This window comes from Hetaerina americana, unplaced genomic scaffold (assembly GCF_022747635.1).
Source record: "Hetaerina americana unplaced genomic scaffold, ioHetAmer1.1.p SCAF_11, whole genome shotgun sequence".
Taxonomy (NCBI): Eukaryota; Metazoa; Arthropoda; class Insecta; order Odonata; family Calopterygidae; genus Hetaerina; species Hetaerina americana.
In genome coordinates, this window is record NW_027286181.1 from 4,157,338 (window position 1) to 4,176,879 (window position 19,542).

General features: G+C 38.5%; 1 protein-coding gene across 1 annotated transcript in view; it reads right to left on the reverse strand.

Moving 5' to 3' along the window:
- LOC139701070 (pumilio homolog 2-like) overlaps positions 1 to 19,542 on the reverse strand; it is a 1,002,002-nt gene that overhangs the window by 450,192 nt on the left and 532,268 nt on the right. The window contains exon 8 of the mRNA XM_071599645.1: positions 13,306 to 13,698. Within this exon, the coding sequence (XP_071455746.1) occupies positions 13,306 to 13,698 (393 nt within the window). The remainder of the gene's footprint in view (positions 1 to 13,305; positions 13,699 to 19,542) is intronic.

The window sequence follows — 19,542 nt, forward strand, 5'->3', positions numbered from 1 at the left end:
AACATAAACATGCCGTCTCCTGCATCTGCCGCCCACTGGCAGGTAGACGACAAAAGATTTCATACAAAGAACTCCTCAAGACGGTATTAATCCGAACGAAGCCGTCGGGAACGGAACAACAAGCAACGAGAAGACCCGTCCAACCCGAGTAGTCCCTCACCACCTCTGCTTATACAGGGGGGGAGGAACATTAAGGGTAATACGAGGAAGAAGACGAAAGAGAAACTAGGCGCCTACGGTGGATGGGGGCGGGGAGGAAATGGCGGGAAGAAACAGTGCCAGGAAAAAGAGGAGATAGTGACGAGGCTCGCCGACAATGAGTGCGTGGTGTCGCGGGGTGAGGCGGCAGAGGGGGGAGGGGACGGGGGAAGCAGAGAACGAGAATACACTTCCAAGGGGTCGCGATGGGGGCAGGCAGTGGAAATCCGTCATCTTATGAGCAGTCAACTAGAGGCGAAGGACGGTGAGGAGGAGTCAGATCGGGAGGTGAGGGGGCGAAAGGGTGGAGGGAAGAGGAATGGGAGGCGAGGGTTTCTTGGGGTGGAGAAGGAGGGGGAGGAGTTGGGGGGAGCCGCGGGAACTATATATAGCTCCCAAAGGGTTGTGTAGACGGGGTGCACGGCAAAAAAGGCATTCCCATTAAAAATACCACCGCTCGCCCCCCCACCCGCTTCTTTTCCTCTCTCTTTCCCGCCCCCCCCACCTCCTCCTTCATCCTTTTCGGAGACGACTCAACTGTCGCAATTCAATCCACTCCTCCACACACGACCGAGGAGAACGACCAGAGTAAAAGAAAGCGCGCCACTAGAGCACCCCGCATCGCAAAAATTTAATGAAGGGTTGACCACTGAGTGCTTCTCCTCCCGTTTATTTAGCAGTACCAGCCTTTCACAAAATAGTAAGAATGCTGACCTTTTTTATTCAGACGCATACATTTTGAAGTGTCCCACTCTTTGACTTGCATCGCTCGATAAATATTATTAGCATCGTGAATGAATATTTTTGCGAGGATACAGAATAAATGAAAAATAAACATCAGTAAATAGGGTTAATTAAATTACGTTGGAATTTTCTCGCTAAGAAACGCAGCACCGACGCATTAACAACAGCGTCCCCACCGGAATTTCACTTGAAACACGTCATCATTGAAGTCTCGAGATCATCGAAAATATGGAAACGATGAACGAATGCGCAGTTGAATCAATGTGCTCGTGGAGTAATATGAACAGCGTTAAAAAAAAGGAGACGCCAGAAATAGCTTCTATTTAATACTTGGGAATATTAATGTCCATTTCAAAATACGAGCTCGAAATTCCTGACACGTGTTCCAACACCCACGACGTTAAAACTCATAGACGCTAAATCGTATGGGGATGCATCAGCACACGCTTCCGAGAAAGCCGGCCTGAGAAGAGTGAAGAAGGGGTTCTCAGAGCGAATAATTAACGTATTATCTTCGTGCACTGGCTTTATTGCCAATAAATGACGCACTCGACCAGCAGAGCAAGTTTTTCAACAATATTGCACGAGAGTTTGAAGCTTGCACCCGAATCGCTAATAACAGGAACTCTTCGCGGAGATTTTGATCAGAAGGAATGATATACGGCGAAGGAAAGACAAGGAAGGCACTGAACTACAAGGTACAGGCCGGAGAGGAAATGAGCACTCACCCGAGTAAGTACTTCATAAGCAGAGTTTATTCAGAACTTGAGAAACATGAAAACAAAGAGCACTGGTAGCTTTAGTGTCATATTACCAACTGTTACAGAATGCTGAGAAGGTAATACGACGTGACGAGACAGCGTAGTATTGAGTTTGGAGCGCTTCACTTTCAGCTTGCGTGAAGAACATCCTCATGCCTTATAATGAAGAAAACATTCAAGTTATGGTGATCTCATTTCTTTCATCACATTAAGGAAATCCGATAATATTCCAGAAAAAGCTCGCTGAATCATGATCATGAATAATAAAACAATTTCGTACAGGATGTAATTTCACGGCGTGACGATGTAGTGGTGAGGGTACCGAGTTCATATCCGGGTGATACCTCAAGACAACTCAAGAGTTAAAATCCAAATGGTGCGATGTTCACCTGAACTCGGGGGGAACAACCGACGGCATAAGGATAAGAACTGCCTGCTCCACACTCTTACGAGTATGTGTGAATTTCACATGTCTTGGCCGAAGTATTTCACGAATTGTACTTTGACCTGGGGAAATTCAATCTTTGCGTTGATTACTGAGACGGAGGACGAATGTAATTTTAATTATAAATTTCTTGCTGGGACCTTATCAATATTTTAAAATAATTAATCTAAGGGCATCCCGTTACCATACATTATATTCATTTTGGCTTTTAAAAAGCTTAACAAATGCATAAATTCTAGTATAAATCAAAACCATACATCCTCATTTTTCATCCAACTACACTGTAGCGGGAGACAAAATGGAGGAGCGAACGGAGGACTGACGTAGACAATAAAGTATGCAATTCGTAGACTACGAGTAATTAAATAAACGTTATCTTCCGATAGAAATTATATGGGCACTATACGCACGCAAGCTAAATGATAAAACGGCCATAAAAAATAAAAAATCTGAACAATCCGATCACCTATATTATACGCCTCATGACATGAGAACTGATAATACTTGTCTGGATAGCAGGTCGTAAAGATATAAGAATAACTTGTGAGATAAAGAAAAAATCACCAAGATATTTGCATGCTAATACCTTTATGACTTATTTTCAAACATAAGAATAAATAAATAAAATATAGCTTAAATAGAAATAAGTTCGAAGAGAATAAAAAATGCGGGAATAGAGAAATAAAAAAACATCAGCTGTCTGAATCATACGCCCGAGATAGATATTTTATCCCGAGTATTTGTGCCACGCAAAAGAAGAAAAAGCGAAGGGCATGAGGCCAGTTGTTCCTCACCTCGGGGCAGAGCAAGTCGCATTGCACAGACTACAGAGAGTGGGGAGAACGACCGACCGCTTCAGCGCCAATTTGGGCGAACTAATGGGCGCCGACCCCGCCGTATATCTCTCACAAGCACTCACCCTCTTGGCACCAGGCGACGTGAGTTAGCGACTCCCTTCAATATGCCCGAAACCCGAAAAGATTATTGGAGAGCAAGAAGAGAATACCTGCCGTCATTCCCTGCTCTCTTCTCATTAAAACCTTTCCCCTATACAAGTTAATTCCTAGGGCAGGTAAAATAAAGATTTGGGTTTATGACACCACTCACACCATGACGAACGCTGTGGGTATAATCACCAAGACGACCTTACTCCTTGAAGTACCGAGATAAAGGTGAAAATGAAGGTAATCGATTGCATTCCAGTTCGAGAGAATGAACCCAAGGTGACCAAAAAAAAAAACGATGACGTATTATTCACGGGGCATTCAAGTTGGTGTCCAGCAGAAAGATATACTTGTACTTTCAGAGGCTTGGAAGTCGATAATTTCTCACCGTTAACGCCCCTTAGAAAACCACAACTACAAAACAAAACGCCCACGCGCCATAAGGGATTCGAATCCGACGTTTTTGCTTCATTCCTCATTCCGAGTAATAGTGCGATCCTGAGACATGTCTCAGAGCGAAGAAAAAATAATATCGTTTTTCAAAATCCAAACGAAAACAAAATCTCAAAGAGCGATAACGTATGGCAAAATTCAAGTGGTAATTGAAAGAGACGTGACGAATGAGACAGCGATGAAATAACGCTCAGGTTCTGAGCGAGACCAATTGAAAAAGGGAAGAGCGACAACTCGCTTCAATGAGAACGACCATTTCGGAGCAACCGCTGCGGCCAAAAATATCAAGCCGGTCGACCGGGATGGGGAAGATGCGACAGACTGAGTCCAGAGCTCATCCTTCAACCACCGAGACCACCTGCGATGCGACTTGATCATATTTTTGCGATGACACCCATTTAGATTCGAGCTCAGAGCTCACCCTCGAAAAAATTACGGATTGACGACTAATTTGCGGACGTTTCCCTGTTAGCGTTTCACCGGGTGGTCATCAACGTGCGAGGCCCACGATGGTATTTTAAGGGCGCACACGAAACTTATTCCAACTCCTCCTCCAAGAGGACACCTCACGTGTGGAGAGCTCAACACTGGACATGTTGCCAACAAAACCTCCTCCGATCAAATGCCGACATGAAAGAAATGAATGATATCTTTTGGCCCGACTGTTTCTTTCACTCTGTTAGAGTAGATTATTTATTTCACCGATTATTTTTCATGACTCTACATATGTCTTAATATTGTATGCGAGAAAATGAAAAGGCAGTGACGATAAATTCATTCAATATTACGATTGTTATTCACACAAGTACAACTCTTAATTCGTATTGGTAAACCCCTTGATGTCTAAACATTTACGATATGACCAAGTCATCTTTCACAAACTCGCATCTATTATGAAATTTTTGAAAATGAAAATTATAAATACCCGTGAGCATGAAGTATTCTAAACTCAAAAGTATCAGTCCTCAAGAGTCGCTGAGAAGCAGTCAGTAGACAAATGAAACCATTTTATAAAAGCTTTTCGGTACGTGATGCAACATAACAAAACGGTGGCCTTTGATCTAATTAGAGAACGCATGGACCAATGAGATATGCTCGAGTTCCCCGAGGATCAACTGTTTAAAAGGGAGTAAAGAGAGTTAATTATTCAGGTCTAAAAGAGAGTAACTAATCAAAGCATTAAGTTATCCTCCTCTCAATGTTTCGGAATTACAATGTGGTTACGTGCGGAATCTCCAAACCCGAATCTGTTTCATCTGAGAGAAATGTAACGTAATTATCGAGAAGGCTAGGGGAGAGGTCGTTAAATGCGGTAATCGGCATTTTAACGAAGTCATTTGGCCAATGGCATTATTTTCCACACCTTACGTCATGCCAAAAAGAAGAGGCATCACGTCCGATGTGTGCGGACGTAATGGCCGAAACCAACCGCACGCCGACAGAAAATTGTTCTAAAATATCACTTGGCTCGGGAAACGTTCCAATTAAGACACGGGAATTCTTATGGTTGTCCATAAAACGTCCCAAATGATGGGGTGAAAAAGGGGAGACCAAAGGGGCAGGACACGAGAAAATGTGAGAGACGTGTGGAAGGCGATTGGGCTCCGCCCACACATTGAAAGACGAATTGCGGACGACGGTTTGCGTTGGGGCGAAAAAATAAGTACGGAACTGCGTCTGACGCACCCAGAATCTCCCGGAAGGCGCGGCTCACAGTGGGGTGGGGATTAGCGTCATTCGCTGTGTCGGGCAGTGAGAGAATAGAAGCAGGTGGTGCTCCGGCGCGGATTGGTGGCTAGGGGGTTGGGGAGAATTCGGGGGGGTGAGAGGATTTGGGGGAGGGGGGGGTCGGCCTCGGCCAAAATACCCTGGACGAGGGGTGGCGGCAAAGGGAAGGGGTTGGGCGGAGACCAAAATAAGACCCATAAAGGAGACCTAACCACTATTTGTCCGGCACACCGAGGGGGTCGTTTATTTTTCATGCCATGTTGCAGGATTCCGTCGACGATTTATTGGAATATTGGAGTGAGCACAAGAAGGATTTGGATTGCTCAACACTTTGTGCATAGGACAATGAAACGTTTCCATACTATGAGACGTCAAGATCACCGATTTCATTTCATACGGCGGTATGCGAAGATCAGATCGCCCCGAGCATCTGACTAGGTCTCTTCAAAATTCCAATCACATAACGGTTTAATATGAAACAAGAAGGGTGGAAACCTTATCAAGGGGAATATAATTAATTTCCTGAAAATCATTTTCGTATTAGATATTAGCTCATGAGCTCATATGGTGAATTCTATCTTTGACTTAATTAATCGTGTAGCCCCCATATGAATAGTTAGCAAAAAGCTAGCAGAAAATCAAGTGTGATGCATGCACCAGAGCAATACATACTCAGGGAGAATTCCCTTATATCCTGTGATTCCTTTCAAAGAAAAAAATCCCAAATTATTGAAAAATGAAACTAACAGAAAGTGCATGCTCTGTGCAAATGATTTGATTAAATATTGAAAATTGAATGGCTGGAATGCCAGCATCCATGACGGGAAACTATTTTTAAAGGTCATTCAGAGGAGAGGATGTATTTGAAGGTTAACCTATAATTTCCTCTTGGTGGAGTAGTGACAACGATGGCCGTCTTGGGTGGCAATATTTTTTACTTCGAGAGGCATGCTTCAATGCCATATGCTTACCCTGTTTATCTTAGAAAAAAGTCTTTCAACCACAGCGTTCCAAAAATAGGCACAACTCAGTCACTGCATGAGTTAAGCATAAGGGGAATAGAAGATGGAACTATTAAAGTTCTACATGGTGATTTACATCCATCAGACAATACAGTACACTCACACTTCATCGTGATTAACAAATTAAAACATAAACTGAAGAACCCTGACACCTGAAACTCATTAACACTCCCAGAAGCAAAAGAGGCCCCAATTCTACATGGGAAACAGAAGATTTCCACTGAGTGGGCTGATTAACTTGAGATGTGTGTGTTGAAAATGGAATTATTTTGTGCATCGATTTTAGATTCCATTGAGAGGTGAGATTATTTAAGACCAATTCAAACATAGCATCATCACCTGTCATTCAATTCATCAAAACTTTTTAGTCTCAGTTCTGGTACAAACTGCATGAAAGACATAATTGCTATAATCTATTTTAACTACATGGATGGGAGCATGGATACAAACAGTTATTTTCATGAATTTAATAAACACACCAAGTAATGCTCAATAATTATTTAAGAAGTTGTAAAATTGGAGAGAAAAAACTAATTTACTAAACAAAAACATACAAATGAAACAAGATGCTGAGAGATAATTTACAACGATAAAAATCAATTGAGGCTGTCTCTAACAGTCCTTCTACCCTTTTCTCACAACTATTGCTCAATCCAAGAGATACCAATTAGGAGTGAATAATATGGTCCAATATTAATAACTGTACAAAATAGGAAAATAAAACCACACTATATTTTCAACAAATATGGCGAATGTTCTGCAGCCTACTACTCTTTTAATTCAGAACTGAAATAAGGGTCTAGAGGGTCAAGGATGAAGTATAGAATTACTTTCCTGAATGCACAACGTTTTTTAACACAAATGTCCTGCTAAACTTATGAGGCATAGATTTCTCCATTTCCCTGTGAAAGATAGGCTGTTAAAATCTGAATTGCAGTTAGGGCATCTCGAAAAATGCACTCAGTTGATGATACCGAGTGCATTTCATTTTAAGGTGGAAGTTTACAAAAAAAGGGCCTCAAATAAATATGCAAAAAAAATTTGTAAAAACTTTAAATGGAGGATATCCATGCATGGATCAGAGGCACGATTGAAACTAGATAATAAAAAGAGCCCAAAGGCTTCAAAACTGTGGGTGTGGAATTAAAATGGTGTTAATAAAATGGACGGATGGGAAAACAAATTAAAAAAACTCCATGAGTGAGAGGAAAACAGATAGATTTGTTGACAGAAATGCAAATAAGGCGGGACAAGTTGATGCAGAGCATAATGAGCAGCGATGACATTTTCACAAATATAAAAGAGAGGGGGAGAATACCAAGTAGACAAGGAAGAGAGAGGGCGGAGATGAGACGTTTTTTACAGTATGAAAGGAACTAAAACGTATGAGGAGCTAAAAACTATTTTAGTGTTCTTTGAGATGTTTAGTGTTGTGCTAGAGAGGGATTAAAAAGACCTCCGCAGTTAATCGTGCATGCTCCTTACTTAATTTGTAGGAAAATGAAAGGTAGGGGCAAATATAATAAAGGTTGCCAGTGCCATTACCTCATTAGTGAAAGGATATCATGCACCACTTTCCAGTAGGCATTGCCAAATGAATGAGGGCAGTGAGAACAAGCATGCTATGAAACAAGCACTTCTCTGTCTAATCTCACACAATGTAGAAAACCATTTGCTTATTGCAGATGATCAACTCCATCACAATTAAATTAGCATTGACATAAATATAACATTCCAAAACTCATCCCTTTGTTTCCAGAATTGCTCTATCTTATTCAATCCAACTCAATAATGCTCACTTTCTTTACATTTTTATCAATTGTTAATGCTACAGTCACACTTAATAAACTCATAAATTGTAAAAAGTGTAACATTAAATTTAATACAAGGCTGACTACATCTCATTTGAAGGAATAAACTAGAAATGAACTACATTCTACATACGTGCCAATTATAAACCATATGATAGAAAAGTCAGTTTACATAGAAATTGTCTAAAATAATGGTATTCATTTCCATAGCATTCCCTGCACATTTTCTCTTAATTAGCATAAGTATTAGTCACAAAAAACCGTTGTATTGTTCCACATTCTAAGAGAAGCTGAATACAGCCAAGCATGAATCATGATATATTACAATCATTTCATTCATCTTTCTATCTAAAGACTGACTGAGGTACAACTTTTCATTCTCTCTTCCCTGTCCAATACTAATTCATTAGTATACACTATACTATCTTTAAGTATATACTTCCGTCTCCCCGCTTTACTGAATTCCCTTCCCGAAAGTATTGACCCCCTCTCACTCCCAGCCAACACATTTATAAACCTTTCTCTGACACATCTCTCACACCTCCCTCAATAGTATAGTCTTGTTGATGTTTGTATGTTTGTGTCCTTATATGTTCCTGTTATATGTGTCACTGTAAATTGGCAATCCTGCTGTATGTGCACAATTTTTTACTAAATAAATAAAATAAATACAAATAGTTAGTTCTCTCCAGAGTTTTTGACAAATGTAATTTCATCTTCTACGTGAGGTCTCACTTTCTCCGATGCTCCTATCAAATTTATAAACTTGTAGAGTCTCATCATTAGTCTTCCCTATTGTTCCTCATTCCCATCACAAGCATTTCTGTCATTTCTCAATTCATCTGCCCATTCAGCAGTAACCTTCCACCTTAAAATTCCTGTTTTCCTAAATTACATTTACAAAAAAAAAGGTGAATGTATTTCATTCAAACATATTCAGGCAATTTTTTCCAATCCTTGAATAAAATAAGAGCCTTTGTCATTCACCTTCAAAGTCAAGGAGAGAAGAGGCTTTTCAGAAGGCTTTTCTTCCGTAATAAACATGAAAATATCAAAATATCTCTCTTAACTCCTATAATTTCATCCAGGTGTAACTACTTCTTTACGAATTCAAGCACGGATATCTCCAAATAAAAACCACACCCATTTCATACACTCTGGCTGGTTTGTGGTTTTTGAGTGACAAAAAATTGACAAACCAATTTAATTGAAGTTTAACATAATACTCCATAAAATATTCAGTTAATAACATTAGTTTGCTTGCATGTTTGATATAACACACTGGAAGAGCTAAATGGGATTCTCATGAGCCTGCAGAAGAAAGAACCAACTACTTCTCTACTTATGCTTAATTGCCTACGCATGACATAAAACTTCATGGGATTGCATAAGAATCCTTTCCCTTCCAAATGTATTTACGATGGATTAAAAATAACACAGATTCATATGCACTTAAAACAAGAATTTGAGTCAGTGGCTAATCCTAAAATAAGGGGGATTTGGGCACGTTATAGCTAGGCAACTCCTCCACCCCTTTTCTCAGACTGATTGTCAGTATCTGCTAGATAAGAACTACCAACCCGAATGCATCACTCTGATAGAAAACTCCGAATTGGTCATCACCCGTCTTCACTAAACCTAGTGTAAAGCTACAAAATATTTCATTTTACTAGTATTGACAAGTAATGCAAAATAATTGACCTCACAAAACCTTGTTTCAAATACGACTTTTCTCAATAAATCTGAGTATCGCGATTGCATCCTCATGTGTCAATTCTATAATGGCTGCATTGTTTTCCTTTCCCATGATATCCATGGAATTAAAGGTCCCCTGTGGTTTTTAACCTACACCACTATTCTGTCGGAACAGATGAGGACTACTTTTTGGAGCGCTAAATACCATCTATCTCTCTGCTATACATCGAGCAATACATACTACGTTATACGTTTCTTAAGTTCCACTAATTCAGAAATAATTGATAATATTATTTGGAAAGACAAAATTTGTTGCACCTGGGTGATCACTGGACATGTGGCAAAAAATTTAAAGTTAAAACAAGAAATATAACATGCCAAAAGAGAGAATCAAACCCTCTTGTTGTGAGTGTGCTGCTCACAGAGATCAGTGGATGTGGTAATGATGAGGTGGTTTGTGGATGTGGTTAAAGAGAAAAAGAGTGAGCTCATCATCAACATGCACTTTTTTCTTCTACTGCCAGAGTAAATAAGGAAGCTCAATGGAAGAATTGTACCAGGAGCAAATTTAGACAAAACTAATCAAATAAGCTCAATTTTATGTGGGACATATATCAAACAGGACAAGGAATTTACTCTGCTTCTAAACTTGCTGTTTATCTATGCAGGTTCAATTACGTTATAAGATTGAGTCTACTACAAGGAACAACATGTCAATCATTCAACTGCTCACTGAGGAGTCGACATGGCTCAAATTTAGGAAAGAAATCATCCAGACAATCAGAGAAATAAGAGTTGATGTGTTTACTTAACAAACTGAAATTGAGGGATAAGACGAAAAATAGATAATTATTATCAAGACAACAACACGAAAATCTAACAGTGATTCTACATGCAGAAAGCGAAAGAGTAAGGAAGTAGTTAGTGGCCCAAACTAGAAATGAAATAATTTCACTTTAGTGGGCACCTATTATAGCATCTTACCTATGTGTGAAGAATTTAATAGACAAATATCAGAGAAAGTTCCCAAATATATGCCTCAGTGAAATGACTGGAATTTGAGCTTTATAGAAAAATCACACCATTTCCAAGTTGATTCCCATGTTGGTGAGAGGAAAATGGACAGGAAAGTGAACTTCCACAGTATTTCATGACAAACAGGAACTTTAAGAGGCTGATGACTCATTTCTGCTTTCATTTTTTTAATAATGACGAATTCCCTAAATATGACAGTGTGTGCTGCATAGCACTTTCCTCCTGCATTATCCATTTTGAAATAGGTACTTAGGCCCTGACATTTGATATCTCAATGGATTATCTCAAAGTTATAAGTTGCACAAACAGACACTACAAACATTGAAATACCCTGAATCCTCATGGGAAGTCAGAGGCAGCACAGATAGAGTTAATGGCTGGCCTACCAGTAGTGTGTGTGAATTTCACCTGCTTTTGCAATAAGCATAAATTAATCTCTACCCGCACATACCAAATTAATTTTCAGGTGGATCAATTATATGTTTTTGTGACCATATAACACATAAGTGCAAAATTCACAAGCACAAGTTTTTTTTGAAATTGAAGCTCTCAAAGGTGTTTTCAAAATTTATAATAATGTCGGAAAGAATATCAGTCATCAAAAATCTACCTCTATCAGCCAAAATATTCATTACCATTCACCTGTTATCAGCTATACCCCCATCTATGAATTAATTTAGTACGGTTGTTTAAACTGCCCTCATAAATGCAATGACTTTGAACAACAGGAGAGTCAAAGGTGTACTATTGAGAGCAAATAATCTACTCTAAGGGCTTCTAATGACTTGAGGGCATTTGTTTGAGCGAGTTCAAACATAATGCTGAGGTTCGAAAGAACTGAATGAATGACAATAGAAAACCAGCCTTTCACCAAATTTCACACATATTTTTGGGTGATTAATTCGCAAACTCTTGCCTTCTCCCAAAGGTGTCATTGATAAGATATTTTTTTTTAGCAAAACTGGCTTATTTTCACATATAAATAATTATAATTTGCATCAGAAAAATGTCTGCTTTGTGATAACTTTCAGAATGAGAGATGAGGAATCAATTTCCAAGATCTCATTTCATTCAGTCAATGGATCCCTGCTACTGGACATGAGTCTCTATGAACAAAACCATATCATGGGAACACATTACTCATTTTGTGCTTCGATTTGTTTCACAATTGTTAGAAAGTTTAGTGGACTAATGTAGACGACAAAGTGTGTGCAAAGCCTTAACTTTTAACTAACAACACCCATGTTGAGGAATATAAAAATTAAGAGCTATATAAATTTAAAAGAGAAAAGAGAACTGACATTTCAATAGAGAGAAAAAGCTTTCTCCCATTTCTAGTTTTGACACAACAGGACTCATGGTTCAAGTTATTTGAGTGCAATAGAGAATTTTCAAGATCACAGAATTAAAATCACTGTTCTATCAACCACTTCCAGCAACTTTACTAAAACAGAGACAGATCTTGAAACTGCCACATTTTTCAAAGAATATTGTGAATGTGCAATATGATGTTTTAAAACTTTATCAGGAAGCTTTAGCTCATTTCCTTATGCAAGCCCAGTCTATGATAAGACGAAGGACCACACAGTTTGGATGAAGAGTCTTTGGGTTTATCATTGGCTTGTAGTCTTGGCTAGCACCACCATTTTGATTAGTACAGCTGTCGCTCTCTTCTAAGAGAAGTATGTTATGCGATGTCTGTTAATATATTCTGGTATTTTCAAAACAATTAGGATATTATTTCATCCCAATACCTCAACAATATCAGAAAATTATTAGTGCAATAATAACTGAATCATACGATGACTGAAATAGTTGTTTTCTAAAATTCCCATCAAGGCAATTATCTCTGTAACTACTGACTGCATGACTTCCAGCAGAAGTAATCACTCATGAATTGGGCACAAAAGCTGCATGCAGACCTGAAGATATGATTTGAGTAAATTAAAGAGAAAAGAAAATACATTTGATTTCTGACCTAACTTACCATTAAAATAGTCTCAATGCATAAGCCTCAGTATGAGAATAAGGATCCTAAGAATTGGATGGGAGGCCCTGAGGACATGATGAGTTGAAATCTATCTGTCAACCATGTGAAATGTCGCACAAAATTTAGGTTTCAATCCAAGTTGCCTAGATGCAAGCTACCTAGGTCAAAATATTGTGACACAATTAGAGAGAGAGGGGCTAGAGAGAGAATGACTGACTCCCAACTAAAAGGACAAATTCAGCTGGTTGAGAGACGTAGTGACCCCATAGAGCTGGGAGTAAGCTTAGAGATGCATTGTGTGCCTTTGTCTTTTGTGGTGATGAATTCCTCTATGAAACAATATATCACCTTTGGCTTTGAAGGCACAATGAAGAGTTCTGCACCCTTGATTTCTAGTCATGATCAACACATATATGAAGACAAATCAAAAAAACTGGAACTAGAAAGTACGGTCAAAAAATATCCTTATCTTCACTGACCTGTACATCAAAGTTTGGCGGGAGCACGCCCGGGGAGTCCATCTGCTGCAGCATCCCCCCGGCAGCATTCCCAGCTCCACCGCCACCACCTCCTCCACCAATGCCGCCTCCTCCTCCACCAAGGCTCACTCCCATCCCACCGCCTCCAAGGCTGATGGTGCCTCCTCCACTGTTGCCTCCGTAGCCGGCCACGACCATCGAGGGCGAATCGCCACCACCCCCACCCCCACTGCTGTTGACACCAACGCCCAGGCCTCCCCCGCCACCCCCACTACTGCCACTGCCTCCACCCATCCCAAAGTTCATCACTGGATCGAACATCACGTGCTCAAACTGACTGTTCTCCAGGTTGAGGTGAACGGGGTGGTGCTGCAGCGTTGGCTGGTGGTGTTGCTGCAATTCAAAATATGAGTTATTTCCATTTAATTCAATAAAAATATGGGTTAGGATAACACTTCTTGATAACACCTTACTCTTGACTAAGGCTTGATTAAGGCTGGGGTATCTTTACAAATTGTTGTGACTAAGACAATTGAGGCACAACTACATAGACAAATGAATTCATAGGCACAAATATCTCAAGAAAAATAAGACACTGGGTCAAAAAATATCAGCGGAGAAAATATCAACCCAAATAGAGCTAGAGCCATTAGAGTCAGATTAATGAAAGACAGTTATCAAAGTGATAAATCCCCAGAAGATTTTAAGGTGCGTGTTGTGGTATTGAAGAAACAATCTCCTACATAAAATTCATACAGAAAATACTAAAATTCTGGCCAATTAACAAAATAGACAGTTGGAAAGATGTGCATTTAACAGTAAACCCTTAGAGCCCAGAGCAGGGCAGAATTGTAAAGTCATCTTCTAAAACACCAATTCATATGTTATTATCATTAAAAGATTCAAGACAAATTCATAAATGTATGTAACACATATGCATCATAATAGCGCAGGGTAAGCAATTTTTCTCAAAGTAGTGGCTTACTTTCATGAAGCAGTATACATAAATAACAAGCTGTTAATCAATAGAGAACTACTGATTTTTTGTAATGACTAATCCTCGTAGAAACTTTTTTTGACAATTTATGGCCCAAGGTAACAGAATCATGTTTCAATTACTGAGTACCTCTTTTCTGGTAATTCGGATATCCCATTTCATCAATGTTGCTGAGTTGGCTAATCCAAAGAGTTCTCTTTTAACATTTGTGTAAATAGCTCTACACTCCCATCATCAGCCTTTAAAATTTACCTTCAATTTTTTCATTTCTAACCTCATCCATTTCAGAAATGCCACACCAAAATGATGCTTATTTTTAAATTGAGCGCATTCAAATTCACTGAAAGTATAACAACTGCAGCTTGAATCTAGACACCATGAATGGATTGAAAATCGCTGTTGAGGGTATCACTAGAGGACTTCTCAGTGACTCAATACTGTCATTAAAAACCGGGCACTCAAATTCATTGAGATTTTGTCATATGCATTGATTCCATAGGGGCCCATTTTGATTTCATGCATTCATGTTCAACTCTCCACTTGAGCAGGGAACAGTTAAGTGACGGGTAGATAATTTAGGTTTTTATAACTTACCACTAAATTCTAAAATACCTCACAACACTTCATCATACAACTTGAAACACCTATCACATCCTAGCACTAATCTGAAGCAACCCTATTCATAGAAATCCACTTCCTTAGACTTGGACTATTACCGAATGCTCTTATTCATCTCTTCTTAACTGCTGAACCCCACAGCTAGAAATTTCTCCAGATATATAAACATGGCAATTGCCTGGAGTCTGTAGGCTACAGGAGATTAGCGATCAGTTCCCAGAAAACAAGTTGTAGTATTCAGACTGAATGTGATCACAATTAATCATGCAGCGACAACATGTCAGAGTTCAACAGGCCATCTCTTTTGTCATGAATAACTGTCCAACACAGTTTTAAAAAATAATAGAGTTATCTCACCAATAGCATAAAAAACTGGCTGGGTTTATTCATTGTAGAGAGGAAAGAAGTAACTTTACATGTGCAGCAATGAAACTGCCAAGCACACAGAAAATGAACAGAAACTAGTGATTTTCAACAAGGTACATTAACTCCATGCATAAAAATTAATATTAAATACTCAGTTGGAAGATGCATATATATGGAAAATCTCAACACAACCAGATATAAAGGATTTCAGATTCCCATAAAACAGGAATGAAAGAGGTAATGCTCATTAGGATACTCATGGAAGAAAGAATTACATATAAACAAGCCACTGAATATGTAAAAGTGGATTTGGAGAAATAATGATCATAATGAGTGGAGCAAGACGCCCAAATTGCTGGAAATATTTGGAGTGGATTTCATAACAGATATTCTATTACTGATTTCCAGAAATATGTGAATGGAAGAAATATAGAAGATAAAGCCAATAAGGGAGGTAAAGGATAAAAACTTTCAGCAGCAATATTCAGCACTCACTTGGGAAAGTTAAAATAAGATCAAGGAATGGAAATCAAAGGAATAGGGTAGCAAGGGTAGGAATTAACATGCTCATTTCCTTAGTAGTACTGCAGTTATATTCAATATTCAACAACACTTGGAAAAACCTTGTGCTGTAGTAGATGAAATATCTTATGATAATCAATGAATCGATTAATGGGTTGACCATTGTACTTGTGCTTTCACATGCGTACATCGAGGGGTAAGATGGATGAGAAGGGCTGGAGACAGGAATCAAATTAAATGAGGAACTCATCACAATGGTTCCATTTGTGGGAGATCCAGCCACAAATGGTTACAAGGTCCATTGTGATAAGTGTGGGATGAAAATCAATGAAAACAAAGGTAATAAGATTGAAAAAGAAAAGAAAGCTAATCTTCTTTAAAGTTGGAAAGGATAAACTAGAACTGGTGCTATAATAAATAATAATAATAAATAATAATAATAAATAATAATAATAAATAATAATAATAAATAATAATAATAAATAATAATAATAAATAATAATAATAAATAATAATAATAAATAATAATAATAAATAATAATAAACTGGAACTAGTTTGCCTATTTAGATAATGATCAAGTAGAAAGGCCATTAAAAAAGAAATGTGAAATGTAAAGAGGCCATGAGGAGGAAGTTCGTGAAATGGAACAAGTAAAAATGTAAAGAAAAAATTTGGAAAACTGATAAGAGAAATCAATTTTGCACGACTTAGAAATTTGATGATTGAGACAGAAGGATTAACACAGTGGATTTGAGATATGGATGCACAAAAGATTAGAAAAAAGTAAAAGGGATAAAAAAGAAAGCAAGCAAGGAAGTTCTGGCCTAGACTATTGATTATTAAAACCACTTACAATTGCCATTAGGTATTTAGAAATGTTTTTATTGCATTAAAGAGAATTAAGGGTTACGACTGAATTCTGATTTCAAAATTTCCCAACTTTTCCAAGCCAAAATAAGGCCTGCTCTACCCTATAATGAAATTAAAAGCACCATCATGAATGAATCGATTCCAAGTACCAAAGTCCCCCCCCCCCACCACACGCTCTCGCGGCGGCTTGCGGGGTATTATGTAGATATAGAAAACTTTACATCATCTATGCACTATTATTTTTGTGGACTACCATTTAAGAAAGGTTATCGATGTACAAGGACTCATTCTTTCCTGCATTATATGTATATATGTAAGTTACACCTGACTAGACCCAACCCGAAACTATAAAATAAACCTCTTTTTCAACTCTGCATACCTTCTGCAACTCATCATTCCATCTAACTGGCCTCTCCTTTTCCTACTTGCTTGTCAATTTTACTCCCCTCTATCAGTCTTAAACATTCCATCAACAATCAAAACACTGAGCATCCACTTTCCTTGCCTCGTATGATTTCCTCCCAAAACCTCTCTTTCTTCCCCTACCACCCCATTGATTGTGCTTCCTCATTTGTTTTTCATTCCGTTCATTTTACTTCTTTATCCTTTATCCTTAATCCACACCATCCCAAAAGCCTCCAATACATGTCCAACATTTTGCTTCAACAACCAGGTTTCCACACCATATTAAACCACACACTGCATCAAAGTTTAAACTTAACTTTTCCTAACATCCTAATTCAGTGTCCTGGTCACCATCCCTTCCCCCTGTTTCAGATTCTTTGCCTAATGCAATTATTCTTCATATGTCCGTTGTATGTTGACCCTCTTGGACCAAAACACTTCCAAAGAGTCTCACACGTCTCCCAACATAATCTGCACGCAAATGTAATATAATTTTCAAGGCAAATTGAGAGAAAATGAAGGGGTTAATTAGAACAAATTTAAAAAAAAGTTTTGGTCACAAATATTAAACAAGTATCTACTTCAGGAAAAAGTAATAACATTTCTTCCCTAATTTGTTGAATTTTTCTGCAGATCAGATTGCACCCTTCCCACATATAATTAGATTAAGAGTTCAGCCATGTGAAGTCACGCATATACGCTACTACATACGCAGCCCTGACATTGTGAAGGCCAGATTAAAGGCAGCCCCCATTATTCCTTCACAGTAACTGAGCAAAAGATAAGAATCAATTAGAAATAAGCATTGCAAAATCTACTGCAAAGCCATCTTCAGTCTCCTGTGAGCAGCATCAACAAATGAGGGCGCGGTGTGATCATTCCCTCCTTTCACATCTCACATTCCTCATTACACATTTTTTTTTCTTTACCATTTATCTCCACAGTAAGCAACATATCATATTTGGGCCCAGCTGACTCTAAGTGACAGAGACGGAGGGTCCACCGTTTATGTCCCAATCAATGGATTGAGGAATCCACTTGGAAGTGGGTCCTCTACCAAGCCCTTGAGTGGGGATTGGGATACCACTGAAAATTTCCACAAAACCAGTTTGAACCCCGTGGTGGGAAGCCAATGCACTAGCCGCCGCACCAAGACAATTCCCTTCATCATCTTTGAACCATATATTTCTAACCATACTCACATATTGGGTCTATTTTGAGAAAAACATGATATTTTTTGCATAATGACAAAACGTTGACAATACAAGTGAGTACCAGTATATATGAATGTCCAAGAAGTTCAATTTATATTGGAAAATAATGTATGGGCGTGAGACTACTTGTAAATTAGACATTAAATGGCATGTTCCCTCTTGTTTATTGGTAGGGTATTCAATTAACATAGATATGCCTCTCTAGTGGGAACATTGGAAAAAGCACTGGGCATATGAAATGTTTGTGGAGAAAGAGAAATAAATTGCAGAATGAATGCCATTGCATAAATGTCAATTGACTTGAAAATTAAAATCTCTCCATCACATGTGGGCCACAACCTCACTGACTACCATGCAATAATTCAAGTCACAAAAATTTAGTGTGATAAAAATTGCGAACATCCCTGACAAGAACCATTGCACCAAGAGTATGCTCCTTTCAATGCGGCATTAGCAGTATTACAATGACTTGCAATCTTGGTGCCAGAATTAATAGGGGTAAAAGATTCACTATGGACTGAAAGACACAATATCAGGGATGAAAAAATTTCATGGAAGAGCCACACATGGGTGCCCGCTACCTTTTTGTGTTCAAACAGGCTGCATTGAATGGCTCAAGTACAAGACTTCAATTGACAAGCAACACCCAACCCTTACATTACTGCCTTTTCAACTTCCAGATTTCCCATTTATGACATCTCCTATTTCCTAGTAAGGGGCAGTTGGTAGAGAAGGTGGTTGGGTGAAAATTACCAATTGTTACAGAATCGGGACAGTTCCGCTCGACTCCCCTCTTTGATCTCCTATCTCCCACTTTGTGATGAGCAATTGTTTGCAATGGACTAGGAATCTTTTCTAGGACTTAGGAAGAATAAGAAGATATATGATAGATTCGGACTGTCTAAAAACAACCCTAAAATATCTGAATATCATAACATTTCTAACCAATCCTAACAAGTTTCATCATTTTAAATAAAAACCCAAACCAAACCAATGATTTTCTTTGCCATTTCCAATTATAAATTTAATTTAAATAGTTGACCCCTAAAAAGTGCTGCTGTAATGTGAAAGAATAACATTAAGTTGAGCTACGACAGGAATTCTTGTATCTTTTTCATACTCATTCTTGAAAAAACAATCATAATTTTCAAAGAGTTCACATAAGCCTATTATTATAAAATTATTATTACTACTAATTTTGAGCTGTAATAAGCAAACAAAAAATAATAAATAGTATGACATTT